This window comes from Rhinoraja longicauda, chromosome 21, assembly GCF_053455715.1.
Source record: "Rhinoraja longicauda isolate Sanriku21f chromosome 21, sRhiLon1.1, whole genome shotgun sequence".
Classification (NCBI taxonomy): Eukaryota; Metazoa; Chordata; class Chondrichthyes; order Rajiformes; family Arhynchobatidae; genus Rhinoraja; species Rhinoraja longicauda.
In genome coordinates this window covers 13,404,524-13,425,640 of record NC_135973.1, presented here as the reverse complement: position 1 = coordinate 13,425,640, position 21,117 = coordinate 13,404,524, and the positions used below count along the sequence as shown (strand labels likewise).

The 21,117-nt window shown below is 46.9% G+C and overlaps 1 protein-coding gene across 1 annotated transcript in view; it reads right to left on the bottom strand.

Moving 5' to 3' along the window:
* Positions 1-19,741, bottom strand: part of LOC144604249 (heparan sulfate glucosamine 3-O-sulfotransferase 2-like) — a 77,428-nt gene extending 57,687 nt beyond the window's left edge. The window contains exon 1 of the mRNA XM_078418482.1: positions 19,136-19,741. Within this exon, the coding sequence (XP_078274608.1) occupies positions 19,136-19,668 (533 nt within the window). The 5' untranslated portion in view covers positions 19,669-19,741. The remainder of the gene's footprint in view (positions 1-19,135) is intronic.
* Positions 19,742-21,117: the final 1,376 nt, after the last annotated feature.

Here is a 21,117-nt window from a genome sequence, read left to right as displayed (position 1 = left end):
AGTGTTTATTTACTTTTTGGCACACTGTATTATGTATTTGTTGAATAAAGTTCTTGGAATGGGAAAAAAAAAGAGAGGGGGAGAGGGACAGGGAGATGGAGTAAAGGAATGGGTGGGGAGTGCAGGAATGGCTGGGGGGGGGGCGGGTTGTGGGAACGGTTGATGGAGAAAGGGATGATTCTCAGTCTGAAGGTGAATACAAGATTCTGGATTGGGAGAGTCATTCTGGGAACAGTGCTGGATTCCGGGAGGATGAGAGTCTGGGAATGAGTGCAAAATGCTGGGCATGAATGCAGGGATGTGGGAACTGTGTGTTGATTTCAGGAGTGAGTGCAGAAAGTGGGTGCACTGTGCCTGCACCATGAGCTGAATTGAACAAAGTACCCACTCTGGGGCAGAGATCTGGGTGGGTTTGGACGTACTGGGCAAGGGTGGCTTATTCGACCTGCCAGGAAGGGGTTTGAGTCTGAGTTTGAGTTTAGGTTATTGTCGCGTGTGGGAATGGTACAGTGAAAAGGTTTTGTTGCGAGCTAACCAATCAGCGGAAAGACAATACATGATTACAATCGAGCCACCCACAGTGTACAGATGCACGATAAAGTAAATAACGTGAATAATGTTTAGTGCAAGATAAAGTCCGATCTGAGGGTTTCCAATGAGGAAGATGTTAGCTCAGGACCACTCTCTAGATGCTGGTTACCTGATTAACAGCTGGGAAGAAACTGTCCCTGAATCTGGAGGTGTGCGTTTTCACACTTCTATACCTCTTGCCTGATGGGAGAGGGGAGAAGAGGGAGTGGCCGGGGTGCGACTCGTCCTTGATTATGCTGCTGGCCTTGCCGAGGCAGCGTGAGACAGTGTGCGATAGAGCATTAACAGCAGGAACATCAGGGAATAAACCAATGAATGAAGCAGTAAATTGCACAGTTTATAGAATTGGTAGACTGGGGGTTAGTGAGCAAAATAAGTTCTTCTGCAATTTAATGATCTGAATAGTGCCCTGATGTAGCTTCCAATTAACAGAACAAGTAGGAGCTGCTGTTGTGAAAGCGGAGGAAAATGGCTCACTTGATGATGCCAATTATAGCATTAGAAGATCGTGAGCGATTGAAAGCATTGACAGGATGAACTGCCCGCTAACTGGGAAACAGCAAAAGTAATGTTTCATCCGGAGGTTGAAGAAATCTTGTCAAACCCAAGCAACGAAGTTGCAACTGACAAGAGTCTGTTTCACAAGTGGAATAAATACCCAGCTATAATCTATTTATATAGCGTGATGCGTTGTTGTCAAATAATGTAAAGTATTTATACCTCGACGATCTGCTGTTAGGATTCACAAGGTAAGTCTGCTGGCATGCAGGTATTCCATGTGCACTGAGGTACAGTGAAAAACTTTGTTTCACATACTCTCTGGGTAAATCATATCATATTTTTAAAAAAGACACAAAGTGCTGGGGTAACTCAGAACTTCAGGCAGCATCTGTGGAGAACATGCCTAGGTGATGTTTCGAGTTGGGACCCTTCTTCGGACTCAGATCAGCTTCTCCAGAGATACTGCCTGACCCGGTGAGTTTTGTTTAGTTTGGAGATACAGTGTGGAAGCAGGCCCTCCAACCAACAGATTCCGCACCGACCAGCGATCTCCGCACACTAACACTTTAGGCTAGAATGGACAAGGTGAAGGTCATCAGACAAAACAACCCTGTCCCCTCCCACGTGCTCAGCTTTCCCATCTGCCAATGTCACCAACACGGTCTTATATATCCAGCATACCATCAACCTACCTTTTCAGCATATCTGCCGGTCTCAATTCTCTCTGGAGTCATAGAGTCATACACCACGGAAACAGGCCCTTCGGCCCATCCTGGCCATGCCGACAAAGCTGCCCCATTTACACAAGATCGACCCAAAAAGCTGGAGTAACATAAGAAGATAACTGCAGATGCTGGTACAAATCGAAGGTTTATATTCACAAAATGCTGGAGTAACTCAGCAGGTCAGGCAGCATCTCGGGAGAGAAGGAATGGGTGACGTTTCGGGTCGAGACCCTTCTTCAGACTGGTTAGGGATAAGGGAAATGAGAGATATAGACGATGATGTAGAGAGATAAAGAACAATGAATGAAAGATATGCAAAAAAATAACTATGATAGAGGAAACAGGCCATTGTTAGCTGTTTGTTGGGTGAAAACAAGAAGCTGGTGTGACTTGCATGGGGGAGGGATAGAGAGAGAGGGAATGCCAGGGATACCTGAAGTTAGAGAAATCAATATTCATACCACTGGGCTGTAAGCTGCCCTCACCTGCCCACGTTTGCCCCATATCCCTGTAAACCTTTCCTGCCCATGTATACATTCAACTTTAATCCAGTTGTGGTCTCATGAGGGCACCTTATAGTCACAGTATCTTTGCACTAAAAGCTCTGACATTAGGGCCAATGCACTGTTTTCCTTCCCGTCTGCTTAGTGTATACAGAAAGAAGGGTTGCCATTTGAAGTGATCGATCTTTGAGGGTTTGTGACAAAGATCAATGAGCAACTAAGAAAGAGGTTTTGTGCATGTGTGCTTTGTGTGTCTCCTTAGTCCACTACTGCCTTTCCACCTCCCCATATAATATTGATCTTAGCCACTACAAGCTACATTGTCCATCGATTTGAATCTACCACTCACTCACAGGTCACTAACACTGAACTCCAGGCAAATGGCAATCTCATCAGGAGTAAAGTGATAGTAATCTCCTCACTTTGTCCTGTAAACTGTAACTGATGGGTCAGTGTAGGGGGAACTTTACTCTGTAGCTAAAAATGATTAACACATGCTGGTGAGTGGTCAGTTTAGTTTAGTTTAATTTAGTTTAGTTTAATTTAGTTTAGTTTAGTTTAGTTTAGTTTAGTTTAGTTTAGTTTAGTGAGTCCACATCGATCGATGATCACCCTGTACACTAGCACGATCCTACACACTAGGGACAACTTACAATTTTTACCAAAGCCAATTACACTACAAACCTGTATGTCTTTGGAGTGTGGGAGGAAACCCTCGCAGGTCACGGGGAGAAGTACAGACAGCACCTGTGGTCAGGACCGAACCTGGGTCTCTGATGCTGTAAGGCAGCAACTCTACTGCTGCGCCACCGTGCCGCCTATATTTTGTTCTCAACTAATCAGGATCCAAAATCATCAGTTTCCACTGAGACTGTAATAAGGGGGACAACATGATGGACTGTTGCTAGTGCAGTGTTACACAGATCACTACAGTGACCTCATCCATTTACCAGCTTAGTGACTTGGATGCAAGGACTAGGGGCCTTGTATCCATTTTGGGACCAACTAATAAGTGAGCTGCAGGGAGAATGCAGAGAGTCTATTTGCAAAGGGCATGGGCCACTCCATTCCTGATGAAAGGTCATCGATCTAAAACAATTCCCTCTCTCCAGACGCTGCCCGGCTTGCTGAGTGTGTGAAGCATTTTAGAACAGAGAACAGTACAGAATGTGTAGGAAGGAACTGCAGATGCCGGACTAGATCGTAGATAGATACAAAATGCTGGAGTAACTCAGTGGGACAGGCAGCATCTCAGGAGAAAAAAAGAGTCTCGACCCAAAACATCACCTATTCCTTTTCTGCGGAGATGCTGCCTGACCCGCTGAGTTACTCCAGCATTGTGCAGTCTATAGAACAGTGCAGCACAGGAACAGAGCCTATGGCCCACTATGTCAGTGCCAGACATGGTGCCTAGATAAACTAATCTCATCTGCCTGCACAGGTTCCATATATCTCCATTCCCATATTTTTATATTTTGATTTCAGATTTCCAACATCTGCAGTTTTTTTTGCTGCCCATTCTGCCTCCCAGGCTGACATCCCCATCTGATCCATAGCAAAGTGTGAGGACCCTCATTCAGGGAGGAAGAACAGAGATGCAATGCATGTGCTGCCTGTACGGAGTTTGTACGTTCTCCATGTGACCGCCAATTAACCTAAAAATACCTGCACGTCTTTGGAGTGTGGGGGAAGTCCAGAACCAGGGGCCACAGTTTAAGAATCAGGGGTAGGCCATTTAGAACGGAGATGAGGAAAAACGTTTTCACTCAGAGAGTTGTAAATCTGTGGAATTCTCTGCCTCAGAAGGCAGTGGAGGCCAATTCTCTGGATGCTTTCAAGAGAGAGTTAGATAGAGCTCTTAATGATAGCGGAGTCAGGGGGTATGGGGAGAAGGCAGGAACGGGGTACTGATTGTGGATGATCACATTGAATGGCGGAGCTGCCTCGAAGGGCCGAATGGCCTACTCCTGCACCTATTGTCTATTAAAACCGTAGCTCCCGGGCAAAACGCATGCGGGGTCACGGGGAGAACGTACTGGTGTGCGTGGTGCAGTGTGTGTTCGTGTCTGGGGATCGCTGCCTGGTGCGGACTCAGTGGGCCGAAGGGCTCGTTTCCACGTTGTATCTTTAAACTAAACTAAATTATCAATTTAGTGACCATCCCTTTGGTGCCTTTGACCAAATAAATGATATACGTTATGGAAGGTCGAGGCTCCAGCACCAATTCCCGCGGTGCACTGCACAATACTCCTTGTCGACGAGAACAAGACCCAGTTGTACCGACTCTGTATTTCCTGTGAAGCCAGACAGTCTTCTATCCACTTCAACATTTAACCTCCTACATCACAAGCTTTTATTTCCGGCATAATCCTTTGATGTGGCATCTTATCAAATGCCTTCTGGAAATGTAAATAGGGTGCATCCAAAGCACATGTTATATCTTTAAAAAAAACTCCAATAAACTAGTCTAACATTAATTTCCTTTCACAAAGCCACGTAGACTTTGCTTGAGTACCTTTTCAGTTTTTTTCAGTGCGCTGCTATGTGTTTAATGATAGCTTCGAGCATTTTCCCCATAACACGTTAAGCCCACAAGCCTGGAGTTTCCAGCTTTCTGAATAAAAGAGTTACATCTGGTCTTTTCCAGTCTTATGGAACCTTCCTTGAATTATAGGAATTAAAAAAAAAATTAAACCGATGCATCAACTATCTCCTGATGTGGAAGAAGGAGCTACAGATGCTGGTTTACACCGAAGGAAGACACAGAATGCTGGAGTGACTCAACGGTCAGGCAGGAGAAAAGGAAGAGGTGACATTCAGAGTCGAGACCCGTTTCAATTCGAGACCTGATCCGTGAAGGGTCTCGACTTGAAACGTCACCTCTGCCTTTTCTCCAGAGATGCTGCCTGACCTGCTGAGTTACTCCAGCATTTTGTGTCTAACTATCTCATGATCCTCTTTTAAGTCACTTGGATGAAGTTCATCAGAACCTGGAGACTTGTCAGTCCTCACTCCAACCACTTGCTCACTGGCACTTCCTTGATGATTGTAATTTTCCCTCCCTTCTGATTCCCGATTCACGTCTCAGTGTCTCAGCTTATCCGCCTCTCCAGGGTGGAGACTCCGATTCCAATTGAAGAGATTTCTCATCATTTTGTTCATAATTTTTCGCATTAAGTTCACAAAATGCATCACAATTACTTGCCTGGACTGCTCTTTTAGACTTTAGAGATACAGCAAAAAGGCCCTTCAGCCCATTGAGTCCGCGATGACCAGCGATCACCCCGCACACTAACACTATCCAACGCACTAGGGACAATTTATAAATTTACTGAAGCCTATTCACCTACAGAAACCTGCACGTCTTTGGAGTGTGGGAGGAAACCGTAAGAGCTGGAGAACCCACGTGGTCACAGGGAGAATGTGCAAACTCTGTAAAGACAGCACCCGTAGTCAGGATCTAACCCGGGTCTTTGGCGCTGTCAGGCAGCAGCTCTACCGCTGTGCCACCGTGACACCCACTCTTAGTACTCTTAGTACTTCCTGAAGCAATAACTTCTACGACAAAGATGGGTAAGGACAGCCGGTGCATGGGACCAACCCTACATGCAGGCTCCACTCCCGGTCATACACCTGACTTGGAAATATATAATTGACCCCACATCACTGCTGGGTATAAATGCTGACACTCCCACCACCACACACGGCGCAAGCGCCTTCATGAGATGCACTATAGCAGTTCAAGATGGTGGCTCACTACCACCTTCTCAGGGGCAACAGGCAATGGGCAATACACTCTGTCTTTGCTAGCATCAACTTGTAAATGAATAAATTGTGCAGCACGGTGGCGTAGCGGTAGAGATACTTCCTTAGAGTGCCAGAGACCCGGGTTTGATCCTGACCACGGGTGCTGTCTGTACGGAGTTTGTACATTCTCCCTGTGACCTATGTGGGTTTTCTCCGAGATCTTCGGTTTCCTCCCACAGCTTACAGGTGAATTGGCTCGGTATAAATGTAAAATTGTCCCTAGTGTGTGCGGTGTAGTGTTAATGTGTGGGGATTGCTGGTCGGCGTGGACCTGGTGGGCCGAAAGGCCTGTTTCCGCACTGTATCTCTAAACTAAACTAAACGAGATATGTTGGTCAAACCTTTCATCTGGGAATTTGAGGAAACCCAAGTTGTCACAGGGACAACGAGTAAACTCCACACAGACAGCACCTGAGGTCAGGATTGAACCTGAGGCACTGGTTGTGAGGCAGCAGCTCTACTAACTATGTCACTGTGCCATCCTGGGTGCCCGGGTGCTTAACTCATGGTACATAGATGGGGCAACATTGAGAAAGGTAACAGGTATTATCGCTATCGCAAGGGGGATTGAATACAAATGGAGGGAGCAAAAACATACTATTGGAGGAAATCACCATTTGTGCAAGAATGTGGACAAGATGATTCAGGTCGTGACTCTTCTCCATCAGTTTCCAGCAGCTAGAGTCTCTTATGCCTACAAAAATGGAAAAATAGATCAGCCATGATCTAATGGCGGAGCATTATAATGGCAGAGGTAGCCTTAAAAGATGAAAGATTAAAAGTACAGGAGCCTAAATTTTGCTCCTATGTCCTATGGTTTAAAAGCAGGGAGGCTTGTGCTTCAGTTATTTACGAAGCTGCTGAGACCACTTCCTGAGTAATGTGCACAATATTGCTGGTTGGTTAGTGTAGTTTATTGTCACGTGTACCGAGGTTCAGTGGAAATCTTTTGTTGCGTGCTAACCAGTCAGCGGAAAGACAATACACGATTACAATCGAGCCATTTACAGTGCATAGATACATGATAAGGGAATAACGTTTAGTGCAAGGTACACCCAGTAAAGTCCGATCAAAGATAGTCCCAGGGTCACCAATGAGGTTGATAGTAGTTCAGCACTGCTCTCTAGATGTGGCAGGATGATTTAGTTGCCTGATAACAGCTGGGAAGGACGCCTTATTTAAGGAAGTATGTTAGTGTATTGGAAAGAACTCAGGGAAGACATCCTGGATTACTAGATGGAGTGAACAGATTGACTTATGAAGAAGAATTGGACATTCTACGTTCGTAAGTAATGAAGTTATGAAGAAAGAGGTGTCTTGAGAGAGGAATGCTTCATATTGTAGGACTGTCTAGAAGTAGGAAAAATAAGGGGCTGTAGGAAAGAACTGCAGATGCTGGTTTAAATCAAAAATAGACACAAAATGCTGGAGTAACTCAGCGGAACAGGCAGCATCTCTGGAGAGGAGCAAGATGCTGCCTGTGATGGAGAGAAACTTCTCTCCAGAGACGCTGCCTGTCCCGCTGAGTTACTCCAACATTTTGTGTCTTTTTTCTAAAAATAAGGGGCTACTCTTTTAAGACAGATGTGAGGCCAAACTTTTTTTTTCTCAGAGTCGTGAGTCTTTGGATCTCTCGTTCTTCAAAAGGTGGCAGGAATAAAACCTCATATTTTTTAAGGCAGAGGTAGCCTTAAAAGATGAAAGATTAAAAGTACAGACATTGCAAATCTGGCAGGGAGACAAGAATAGTGAGCTGAGGATCAGATCAGATCAGGCCCGATCTTATTAAATGGTAGAGGGGCCAAATGACCTGGTCCTGCTCCTAATTCATGTGTCATTATTGAATACTAATTCAAATTAACATTGAAAGCTAAAGTTAACGTATTCGGACTCAAGGGGAATCAAGTGCTACATGAATCTGGACATGACACAGGATCAGGCTTGAACTTATTGAACGGCAGAACAGCTCAGGAGGATTTATCCCTGACTCCTCTCCTTATTTCTTATCTTCTTGGTTTTTATGTAATGCGTTCAGTTGAATTCAGGCTCCCAATTATTTTGAACCAGCCTGCCAATTACAAGTAAGTTGCAGGTTATAGTTTAGTTCAGTTTAGTTTAGTTTGGAGAGACAGGGTGGAAACAAGCCCTTCGGCCCAACCGTCCAGCGATGCCCGCACATTAACACTGTCCTACTACACACACTGGGGACAATTTACACTATACCAAGCCAATTTACTTACATACTCACATGTCTTTGTAGTGTTATAATGTGAGGGTTTTAAATTGGTTCGATCTGTTTCTTAAGCTGTATTATCAAAAGCTACCCTGACCATGTGGAATCTCTACAGAAGTACATGAGGTAGACTAGCAAACCCCCTAGATAGAAGAGGCACAGTGGTGCAGCGGTAGAGTTGTTGCCTTACAGCGCCAGAGACCCGGGGTCGATCCTGACTACAGGTGCTGGCTGCACGGAGTTTGTACGTTCTCTCTATGACCGCATGGGTTTTCTCCGGTTGCAGCCCACACTCCACAGACGTACACATTTGTAGGTTAATTGGTTTCGATAAAAATTGTAAGTTATTTCTAGTGTGTAGGGTACTGCTAATTTAGTTTAGTTTAGAGATACAGCGAGGAACAGGCCCTTCTGCCCACCGAGTCCGCGCTGATTTCCAGTGATTTCCACATAATAACACTATCTTACACACACCAGGGACCATTTTACATTTTACATTTATACCAAGCCAATTAACCTACAAACCTGTACGTCTTTAGAGTGCGGAAGGAAACCGAAGATCTCAGAGAAAACCCATGCTGGGAGAACGTACAAACTCCGTGCAGACAGCACCTGTAGTCAGGATTGAACCCGGGTCTCTGGCGCTGTAAGGCAGGAGCTCCACCGCTGATCACCATGCCGACCTAACCACCATGTACAGGGATTGGTGTGTGGCACGGACTCGGTGGGCTGACGGGCCTGTTTCCGCGCTGTATCTCTAAAAATAAACGAGAGATAACTAAACTAAAGAGATTTTAAGAATGACAAGGGCTTTGCAACAAAAAAATCAATGAGATGACATCTTGACAGAACCTTCTTCAGCCTGAGGATATTCAAAAAATACCTGGGTGCTAATGATCTATTTTATAATGTGGAACCTATTCTAATGCTGGAGCCATTTCATTCAATTTGTGCATAGCAAACTTCTACAAATAGGAAATGAACATTTTAAAAAAACGACGGGCGTTGGAAATATGAAACTAAAATGCGGAAACAATCAATGGGTCCCGGAAGCATCTATTGCAAGAGAAACACAGTCAATGTTTCACATCAAAGATTCTGCATCAGAACCGATGATGGATCTTCAACTCGAAATGTAAGCCGTTTCTTCGGACCTGCTGAGTGTTTCCAACATTTTCTGTTTGTATTTCTGCAAACAGCAGTGGGATAAGTAAACAGATGAGCTTCAGTTGAGCAATAAATATTGAATAGAACACCAGGGGTAAGCCCACTGTTCTCTATTGAATATTGCTGTGGGTTTCCGTTATGTACCCCTGAGTGGCTAGTCATGGATCTGCACTGCATGGAAACAGGCCCTTCAGCCCATCAGGTCCATACCGACTATCAAACCCCGCTTGCATTAATCCTGCAATAATCATACTTCAGTCCGCCTTAACCAACCTGATCTCCCGGTGGCTCAGCACTTCAACTCCCCCTCCCACTCCCAGTCTGACCTTTCTGTTATGGGCCTCCTCCATTGTCATAGTGAGGCCCACTGCAAATTGGAGGAACAGCATCTCATATTTCACTTGGGCAGTTTACACCCTAGTGGTATGAACATTGACTTCTCCAACTTCCTCTGTCCCTCCCTTTCCCCTCCCCCTTCCCAGTTCTCCCACTGGCTTCCTGTCTCCTACTATCTTTGTCCCGCCCCCTCCCCTGACATCAGTCTGAAGAAGGGTCTCAACCCAAAACGTCACCCATTCCTTCTCTCCTGAGATGCTGCCTGACTCGCTGAGTTACTCCAGCATTTTGTGTCTACCCCCAACAATGATATCAACTGCCCACATATTTTTACATTCACCTGTACGGATGGCACGGTGCCAAAAGATTCTCTTGCGTATGAGAAAGGGTCCCGACCCGAAACGTCATCCGTCCTTTTCCTCCAGAGATGCTGCCTGACCCCTTGAGTTACTCCAGCACTTTGCATCTCTCTTGTTGCCTGATGTGAATTCATTTTATGGTGGGGGCATTTGGGAGGGAATTGAGGGGGGGTAGGGTGGGGAGGGTTGTTGTTTACGAATCAAAGTCGGTGAATCTGTCACCGAGAACTATGAGCGAGGGTCAGGTGTGTCCAACCCAGCAACTCTCCCGTCCCTGAAACTGCGAGGGAGTCATTGAGAGTCCATTGCAATCCATTCTGCTGTCTGGGAGAGGATGTTTTTTAATAATCGTAGATTTACAAAGGCATTCTTTCTTTGTAGCTCATTTGATTTCCTGCGTAGAGTCAAGCAGAACAAAGGCCACCGACTGCTCTGCAAAAGCTGACGGATGCGCCAAGCACAGGAACATATCTTTCATTTTGATTTAGTCTGCTTTGCCTGGCCTCTGCTTTGTTTAATGCCTTTGTTTTAATATATTTTAACACGACTCTGTAAATGGATTAGCGATGCACTGGGAGTGGCTGACCTATTTCACAGAGTCTGGAAGGGGGCTGACATGCAAACTCACTGCATTTCCTGAAGAGGCTCAGTAATCATCCTTCCTTTTCCCAGGTTGAGGGGAGACCTGATAGAAGTATGCGTATCAAATTATAGGCGGAGATAGTTGCTGTCATGCAAGTCGTTGGAGAGGCCGCATTTAGCGTATTGTGTTCAGTTCCGGGCACCATGTTATAGGAAAGATGTTGTTAAGTTGGAAAGGGTGCAGAGAAGATTTACTGAGGATGTTGCCAGGTGTCGATGATCTCGGCTTTGGGTTAGGACTCTATTCCCTGGAGCGCAGGAGGATGAGGGGTGATCTTATAGAGGTGTACAAAATCATGAGAGAAATAGATTGGGTATACTTTTGCCCAGAGTGGAGGAATCGAGAACCAGAGGGTGTAGGGTTAAGGAGAAGGCAGAAAGATCTATAAAATCTCAGGGGAAACTTTTTCACACAAAGGTTGGTGGTCTTATGGAACGAGCTGCCAGAGGAGGTTGTTGAGGCAGTGACTATCAGGACGTTTAAGAAGCAATTAGACAGGTTTGGTGGGATATGGGCCAAATGCAGATGGGACATTTTGGTCGGTGTGGGCAAAGAGCCTGTTTTCACTCTCTATGACTCAACGATAGGACAGTTAGAACCTCTTTCTAATGTGGAGATGTCAAACACCGAGGACAGAGCTTTAAGGTGCAAGGGGCAAAGTTTAAAAGAGATGTACTGGGCAAGTTCTTTTTACACAGAGGGTGGTGGGTGCCTGGATCGTGCTGCCAGGGGTGGTGGTGGTGGTGGTGGTGGAGGCAGATATGGTGGTGGCTTTATCATAGGCACATGGATATGCATGGGAATGGAGGGATATGGATCACGTGACGGCAGATAAGATTAGTTTAACTTGACATCATGTTCAGAACAGACATTGTAGGCCGTGGGGGCCTGTTCCTGTTCTGTATTGTTCTTCGTTCCAGCCTTTCTCTGAAAGAAGATAGACACAAAATGCTAGAGTAACTCAGCAGGACAGGCAGCATCTCTGGAGAAAAGGAATGGGTGACGTTTCGGGTCGAGATCCTTCAGGGAAGAGGGAGATACATAGATAAGGAAGTTTGAGGTGTGAAAACAGGACAAAGGGTAAGGAGATCAAGGAAAATGTAGAATAGACCATTGTTAGCTGAAAGAAGGGAACAACAAAGCAAACAGAGATAAAATGTAGTCGGAGACAGTCAGACTGGTCGGAGAACTGGGACGGGGGTTGGGATGGGGAGAGAGGGAAAGCAAGGGTTACTTGAAGTTAGAGGTTAATGTTCATACCGCTGGGCTGTAAGCTGCCCAAGTGAAATATGAGGTGCTCTTCCTACAATTTGCGCTGGGCCTCACTTTGACAATGGAGGGGGCCCAGGACAGAAAGGTCAATGTAGGAATGGGAGGGTGAGTTAAAGTGTTTGGCAACCAGATCAGGTCGGATTAGGTGGACTGAGCAGAGGTGTTCAGCGAAATGATCGGCGAACCTGCGCTTGGTTTCGCAGCAAGTGTCAGTAACCCTTGTGTCCATGGGGATATCAGCGTCAAGGTTGAGCTGTTATTCATCCTGTAACATTTCTCCAATTGGGGTTAATGTCTTGCTTCCCCTCGCTGGTCCAGAACCAAGGAAGTGAATACTGGAGAGAGCTGACTGTACAGCAGAGTGGCACGAGGTCTCTCTTGCTCAACTAACTAATTGCTGATCTGGAAAGGGCGAGCCTAGTCACTCATTGGATTCACTGCATCTTATCTGTCAGTGACCTTATACCATTCATTTTTGAAAAGGGCATCAGGTGAAGCCTTAATCTGCGAATGAGGGAGCAAGAGGGGAGAGCAGAATGGAGGGAGAGAGAGAGAGACAGACAGACAGACAGAGAGTCAGAGACAGAGATAGTTAAAGAGCGAGAGACAGTGACAGAGATATAGAGAGGGAATGAGGGAGGGAATAAGGGAGAGAGAGAGAGAGATGGAAAGGGAGCGTGTGAGAGCTATAAGGGGGGGGGGGAGACAGGAAATAGACACAAAGTGCTTGAGTAACTCAGCGAGACAGGAAAGCAGGGGAGAATGATGACTGAAAGGTGTGGGGGGGGGGGGGGGGGGGAGGACAGATGCAGACCTGGGGGAATGGGCCGGAAGGAAGGGAGAGATAGGGGAGGGAATGAGGAACAAGCTAATGTCACAGAATTCTTTCACTGCAGTCATTGTGACACATCATGGTATATTTCTCATTGATCATGTCTCGGATTAGTGTAACCGCAAGGAGGATATTTTTTCCAGTGTTACTGCTTTAAAAATAATAAGCCAAGAATTGATGAGAGGCTTCTGTGTCCCTGAGCTGGAACGTAAATGATCAAGATTAATTGAATCACAAACAAAAATTGTTATTTTGCATCCAGTGTTCGTGGTTAGTTAAGACCTGCCTCAGTTCCAGTGCTGAATGTCTGTGACAGAGATCGATGAAAGGACCATCCCTTTGGGGCGGGTTCCATACACTCGCATTGAAGAGAATTAGAGCGTCTTTCAGAGTTTACTGAGCTAAACGCAATAACTTTCTTATTTCATCAATCAACTACTTATTAAACTTATTCGAAATACCGTGGGCACTGGAAGAAGTGTGGCCACTTTGAAATAAACTAACACAGACCTGGCCACATCTCAGAGCTGGAGAGAGATGCATTTCACACCCGTGTAGACATCACAATTCCCTCAGTGCAACTCTTCCTGACAGTGCCATTAATTCTTTATCCGAAACGTCATAAACAGAGTACAAACGTTTGGTTGGATTGAGCAGCTTGTCAGCATGAATGCGGTGGGCTGAATGGCCCGCTTACCTGCTTTGAGCTTCTATGGCTTGAAAGAACATGTTTGGAGGGGGAGATGTATTAATGGGCCGTGTCCACACTCTGCCCTTGTTCAGCTCAGTGCCATGCACTGTGCTTGTCCACACTATTCACAGCATTCCCATTCTCAATTTATAACCACACGGACACTACACCATATCCACACTGTGACCAAAACCAAATTACTATGTCCACGCTGAACCTATGACCCTGTCCACACCAGGCCATAATTCGTCCATGAGCACTGTACCCGGAGTGCATCTGTATCTTAATGAAACACACCGAATAGTGAAAGGCCTGGACAGAGTGGATGTGACGGAGAGGGTGTTTCCACTAGTGCGAGAGTCTAGGACCAGAGGGCACAGCCTCTGAATAAAAGGACATACCTTTAGAAAGGAGATGTGGAGAAGGGGTGGTGAATCTGTGGTGAATCTGTGGAATTCATTGCCGCAGACAGCTGTGCAAGCCGCCATTGAGTATTTTTAAAGTGGAGATTGATAGATTCTTGATTAGTAAGGGTGTCAAAGGATACGGGGAGAAGGCAGGAGAATGGGGTTGAGAACGAAAGATAAATCAGCCATAATTTAATGACGGAGTAAACTTAATGGGCCGAATGTCCTAATACTGCTCCAAGACTTATGAACTTGTGTAACCAAGTCCTTTCCACATTGTATCGCATTCTGTCTTACCATGCCAAGCACATACTTTACCATGTAATCTGACACATACCACTCCAATTCTATATCTACTATATCACAATAATTCCATACCACACCCAGAGAATGCTTGTAACCATGTGCATACCATATCTATACTATCCCTTTAACCATACTCGTCATGGCTATCCCTCGAGGTCGAGGATGATGGTCTATGTTCCGAAGAACGAAGACGCCTGTGCGTGTGTGTCTGTTTAACATGTACTTGATGTTGCACTCCAAGAATGACCCGGTCCTTCACAAATCAATCAACTAATTCCAATGGCAAGAGAACCAAGATGATTGGAGCTGATAGATCTGTTGCAGCCATCAACTGCCTTCACTGCCGTTGAGCTCAAGATAACTTTGTCCACCTGGTCCGCCGTGGAGGCCTTGTAGGTTAGATCGTTCATAGTCCGGACCCTCACCCTCGACCTTACCGCCATGGGTGACCCACCAGAAGCTAGTGCTTCCGATGGCATCACTCTCGGAATCATGGGGGCACGCAAGCCTCTTCACCACGACAAGGTGAACGATCCGAAGATCACACCATACTCAGACTGTATCTATAAACAGTATCACGTCATTCACGTAAGAATATAAGATTATAGGAGTAGGGATATGCATTCAAACCTTCGTATCTGGGTCTGCACCATTCATTGAAGTCATGGTTGAAGTGTATTGTATAGTGAGGTACAGGTACAATGAAAATCTTGATTGTAGCAACATCACAGGCAACCACGCGGCTCCACTTTCTTGCGCTGACCCCCTTCGGCTTTGATTCCCTTATTCTGCCTTGAATATAATCAGAGCTGAGCATCCACAGTCCTCCAGGGTAGAGAATTACAACGATTCTCTACAATTTGGGTGAAAACATTTCTTCTCATCTTTATTTGAATGGCTGATCTGTTATGGTACGATTGCGACCCGCTGGTTTTAGACACACCAGTCAGGGGAAACATCGGCTGTTACGTTCACCCTGTCGAATACAGATTTCCAGAAACGGTCTCCTCAAGGCCCTATTATAATTGAAGCAGGATGTCTCTACTCTTGTACTTAAATCCTCTTGCAGTAAAGGCAACATATGTTTGACTTCCTAATTGCTGCTCTACCTGCACGTTAACTATCATTGATGCATGAACATAGGCACCCGGGGCCCTCTGAATGCAAACACCTCACATTCGTACAGCTCTTAAAAAATAACTACATCTTATTTATTTCACAAAAGCAGATGAGCTCTAATATTTCCACCTGCCATTTCCACCAGTGTGGATTGAAGATTGGTTAACAGACAGAAAACATATTGCTGGTAAGAAAAATATTCTTTTTTTTTAAGTTAACCATTGCTAGTTAACTTTCATACCTTTCAATGTAGTTTTCCTACCAGAGCTGCACAGTGGCGCAGCGGTAGATTTGCTGTCTTACAGCGCCAGAGACCCAGGTTCGATCCTGACCACGGGTGCTGTCTGTATGGAGCTTGTTCGTTCTCCCTGTGATCATGTGGGTTTTCTCTGGGTGCTCCGGTTTCCTCCCACACTCCAAAGACGTACAGGCTTTGTAAGTTAATTGTCTTGGTAAATTATAAATTGTAAAATTGTAAATTGTCTCCAGTGTGTGTAGGATAGTGCTAGTCTATGGTGATCGCTTGTCGGCATGGACTTGGTGGGCCGAAGGGCTTGTTTCTGCGTTGTATCTCTAAACTAAAATAAACTAAACTACTACTATTGTCAACTCACACCTGATTCCTTCGTGGGGTGCTACACTCAGATTTAAGATCCTTATTTCCAGATTAAATTAAATCACTTTCAATTTTAATATTAAACTGTATCAACTGGGTCAGTGTTCCCTAAAAGATCCTTAAGTATCAACGTATCAATTAACCCATTCTGAATACACAATAGCAGCTTTAAACCAGTCTGTTCCTATCCCTTAAGTAATCTATAAACTCTTCCATACTCTTGCTACTCATTCAATTTGCCCAGACATTATGAGGATTAAACTCCCCTGTTAAGATTGCATTTTACCTCCAGTTTCCTGACATAAGCCATGCCCTGAATTTCTATTATCAATTGGCTGTCTATACCTGACTCACTGATCTCACTGCCTATTGCGGTTTCCTGTCTCTATACAAATTGATATGACTTCCTAAGGCAGAAAATCGGCGATGCTGGTTTCTGAGGAAAGATCATCAACCAGAAAATTAACTCTGCTTCTGTTTCTACAGATGCTGCCTGACCTGTTGAGTATCTCCAGCACTTTTGCTCTGAATCTACTTCTTGACTTTCACAACTAAGATCACTTTCCTCTACTTATGTTGAATACAAGACTACACCTATAATGATGCCCAAAACAATGTCAGTACTGTGTCTATAAACCTTCACAACACACATACCAAGTGCCTGAGGAAGCAGGCCAGTATCATGCCAATATTGCACCCAGAAACATAATGTACCATGTCCATATAATGCCTATATCCATGTTCATATAATGGTGATACCACAGCAATAATTATATGCCGTATCAATACTATGCCTTCATGCATGCTCTTACAGTGGCCATTTCATGCATATGACCAAGCCTCCACTAGGGCCACACTGCACCAAGAATCATACGAAAGGAATACCCATCTTGAGCTTATATCCATGTATGCCCTACCTAGAGTCTACCCCAATCATGCACATGTTTGTATTTAGAATCATGACTCCAGTGCATGCAGAATGCCAAAACATATTCAGACATTGCCTATCACCACACATGATGAACACTATCCGACAGCAATAACCAATCCATATAAACAGACCTCTCGTATGTTAGTGATGAATTCTTAATGTTCCAATGTATTTTGTTGCTGCCCTTATACATTTTTATCTGCACTTCCTGTGTACCGGTAACGTTATATACTGCATTCTGTCCATTCTCCCTTTTGCAGTACTGATGTACTCATGTATGGTATGATTTGCTTGCATAGCACACAAAATAGCTTTTCACTGTCCACGTGATAATAATAAGCTAAAGCCAATCCTGCACCTATTCCCTGACCCATATTCTACCCGTGTTGCACCTATGTTTATGTCGATGGCAAACCCGTTCCATGCCTTCAACCACGTTCATTCTGTGTTCCATCCAGGCCCTTGCCATGCCGATACGGCATCTATAATTGTGCCCAAATCTGTACCATGCTGCATCTTTACCATGTCCGTGCCATACCAATAAGGTCCATACGGTGATCCCCATTCGTTTTCCGCGCTGTGCTAACCATGCCAATAGCATATCTACAGTACCTATAACTATGTAACATCATCAATGCAATGCCAATACGCATGTCTATTCATACCCACACCAGATCTATACCCATGCCCAAGCCTTAGTCCTATTGCCCTTATCAGCCATACTGTACTTGCAATCATTCCAAAATCACAAATTCATTATGCTTTTTAACCATGGTGATACCTAACCCATTCTCACTATAACTATGCCATAGAGTTACTATACTGCAGCTGTAACCAAGTCAAACCATGCCAATTCTGTGCCTGAACCATGCCCGTCACCTGTCCATTTTGTCTGTGGTCACGGTACTAGTTGGCAAATACTCCTATAACCTCGAATGTCATTGTACCTTCATGGCCAAAACAATACACAATAAAATATCTATCTATCTATAACCCTGAGCATCCTATGACATCTATACCATAGTCCATGCCTTCCGTGATCGATGACTAAACTTCACCCATATTCTCCAGAGATGCAGTCTGACCCATAGAGTTACTCCAGCACTTTGTGTCTATCTTCAGTATACACCAGCCTCTGCAGTTCCATTCTACCCAATATCCATGTGGTGTCTATACTGACTTGTATAACCTCACAGAGAGCTTGCTTACCACAGTATACCTATACTGCATCAATGACTGTGCCAATGGTCTGGTATACAGCATCCATAACTATGCCTGGACCATACCCATCGATAATCAAGTCCACACCATCTGCATTGTGCCAATCAGCATTCTCATCCCATAACCAAACTGCCCCAGCATATCCACACCCACCCTTTACCCATTCCTTGCACTGAACCCTGCCCACGTCTGTACTGAAATCTTTCTCATCCGTTCCTCTCCCATACCATTCCCATTCTGCACACACAGCCGGACCCACACCACAACCATTCCTATTTATTTTCCACAGGGGTACCCATCTTTACCCGTGGGAGAGGGGGAGGGAGAGAGGGAGATGGTGGGAGGGAGAGGAAGAGAGGGAGGGAGAGAGGAAGAGGGCGAGGGAGGTGGGAGGAAGAGAAAGAGGGAGAGGGTGAGGAGAGGGAGATGGATGGAGGGAGAGGGAGATGGTGGGAGGGAAAGGGAGAGAGGGAGGGAGATGGGGGGAGGGAGATGGGAGGGAGGAAGAGAGGGAGGGAGAGGGCGAGGGAGGGAGATGGTGGGAGGAAGAGCGAGAGGGAGATGGTGGGAGGGAGAGGGAGATGGTGGGAGGGAGAGGGAGGGAGGGAGAGAGGGGGAGATGGAGGGAGGGAGGGGGAGATGGAGGGAGGGAGGGGGAGATGGATGGAGGGAGAGGGAGATGGTGGGAGGGAGGGAAAGGTAGATGGTTGGAGGGAGAGGGAGATGGTGGGAGGAAGAGCGAGAGGGAGATGGTGGGAGGGAGAGGGAGATGGAGATGGAGGGAGAAAGAGGGGGAGATGGAGGGAGGGAGAGGGATGGTGTGAGGGAGAGGGAAGCGGGAGGGGCAGGGGAAGCTGGGGTGCCCACATCGTTACCTGTACCAGTCCAGCCCCTTGTCGTGGTGCCGATCGAAGAAGTGCGGTTCGGTGCCCAGCGCTCGGACGTCGGGGTGTACACGGATGAACTCCAGCACGGCCCGTGTGCCCGCTTTCTTCACGCCCACGATGATAGCCCTGGGCAGGCGCTTGTTGCCCAGTCTGAAGGTCCCATTAGCGCTCCTGTCCTGTTGGTGAGGAGCCCCCTGGGTGAGCGGCCCGGCGGCTGGAGGGGAAGCCCGGAGGTGAGCGCCATGATCTCGGTCCCTTTCCACCACCGCTGCCTGGCCGTGTTGCTCCGAGTCGCCACAATACTGTGACTTGTGCAGGAGTTTCTTCGGCGGCCCTGGCTGCAGCAAGTAACAGGCGCGGTCCTCAGCAAAGCCCAGGGGTCTCTGCATGACGGGGTGGGCGCAGTACAGGAGGCTGTAGCACAGGTAGGTGAAACACAGGGACAAGCTGAAGATGAATAGCACCCTGCGACTTAACCTGGAGGAAGGCGGCGCCCCGCGGGTGGCATGTCTAGATGGCATGGCTACAGACAGCTGCCCAGAAACACTCCAACATGATCTTGCTTCAGGATCTGGGGGGATACACCTTTGGACATTAGGGTCTAAGCTCGAGGGGGGGGGGGGGGGGGGGGGGGGAGATTGTTTAAGAGGGGAGATGTAACCGGTGCTCAGTGGGACGAGGCGAGGTCCGCTCCTGCAATCCCAGCTTCTTCATCCCAAATCCGTCTGAAGAAGGGTCTCGACTCCCAAACGTCACTCGTTCCTTCTCTCCAGGGACGCTGCGTGTCCCGCTGAGTTACTCCAGCATTTCGTGTCTTTCTCCGGTGTAAAGCAGCATCTGCGGTTCCTTCCTGCACTACTCACTACTCCGTCTGGCAACTCCGGCTTTCAGGTGCCTCGGCATCGGCGGCGTTCGTGCAGCACCACCCGTCCGTCGCCGGCTCGGGAAACATTAACCTGACATTGTAGAGGGAGAATCACAATCTCCTCCCCTACCCTCCCACTCACACTCTCTCCCCCCCCCACACACACACTCTCCCACTCACACACACTCACTCACACTCTCTCTCTCTCACACTCTCTGATACACTCGCACACTCTCTCTCACACACTCACACTCTCTCACACACTCACACTCTCTCACACACACTCTCTCTCTCACACACACTCTCTCTCTCTCACACACAAATCCCATCCACTGGCAGCTCCTCCACCCTCCGCCCAGCTTTCAACGACGTGCCGGACCGATGTATCCGAGGAGTAGCAGTCCTTTCGCAGTGTAGCAGATAGTGTAGTGTCCCACAGTGCCAGCTCTCCCCTCCGCCCGTCGCCCCGCTTCCCAGTCGCTCGTCCCTGGACCTTGTTGCAAAGTTGACCGGGAATGCCAATGCAGGAGACTGGGAGATATCAATATTTAAACGTGCCGTCCCCGCGCCGCTGACGCTCCTCTCTCCCTCTCCCCCCACCCCGATCCTCACTGTTTAACCTGAGCAGCGCTACCCCGGCCGCTCCGGGACATTGCTACACTCAGCCGCCGCCCACTCCCACCGCCCGGCAGGGGAGAGGGAGTGGGAGAGGAAAGGGGAGAGGAAGAGGGAGGGAGAGTGTGAGGGATTGGGAGATGGAGGCGGGAGAGAGGGTGAAAGGGAGAGAGGGAGTGGAGGAGGGAGAGGGTGTGAGAGGAAAGGGAGAGTGAGGGATTGGAAGATGGAGGCGGGAGAGAGGGGGAGGGTGAAAGGGAGAGAGTGGAGAGGGAGAGGGAGAGAGGGAAGGGGGGGGGAGCAGGGGAAGTATAAGAAAATAACTGCAGATGCTGGTACAAATCGAAGGTATTTATTCACAAAATGCTGGAGTAACTCAGCAGGTCAGGCAGCATCTCGGGAGAGAAGGAATGGGTGACGTTTCGGGTCGAGACCCTTCTTCAGACTGATGTCAGGGGGGCGGGACAAAGGAAGGATATAGGTGGAGACA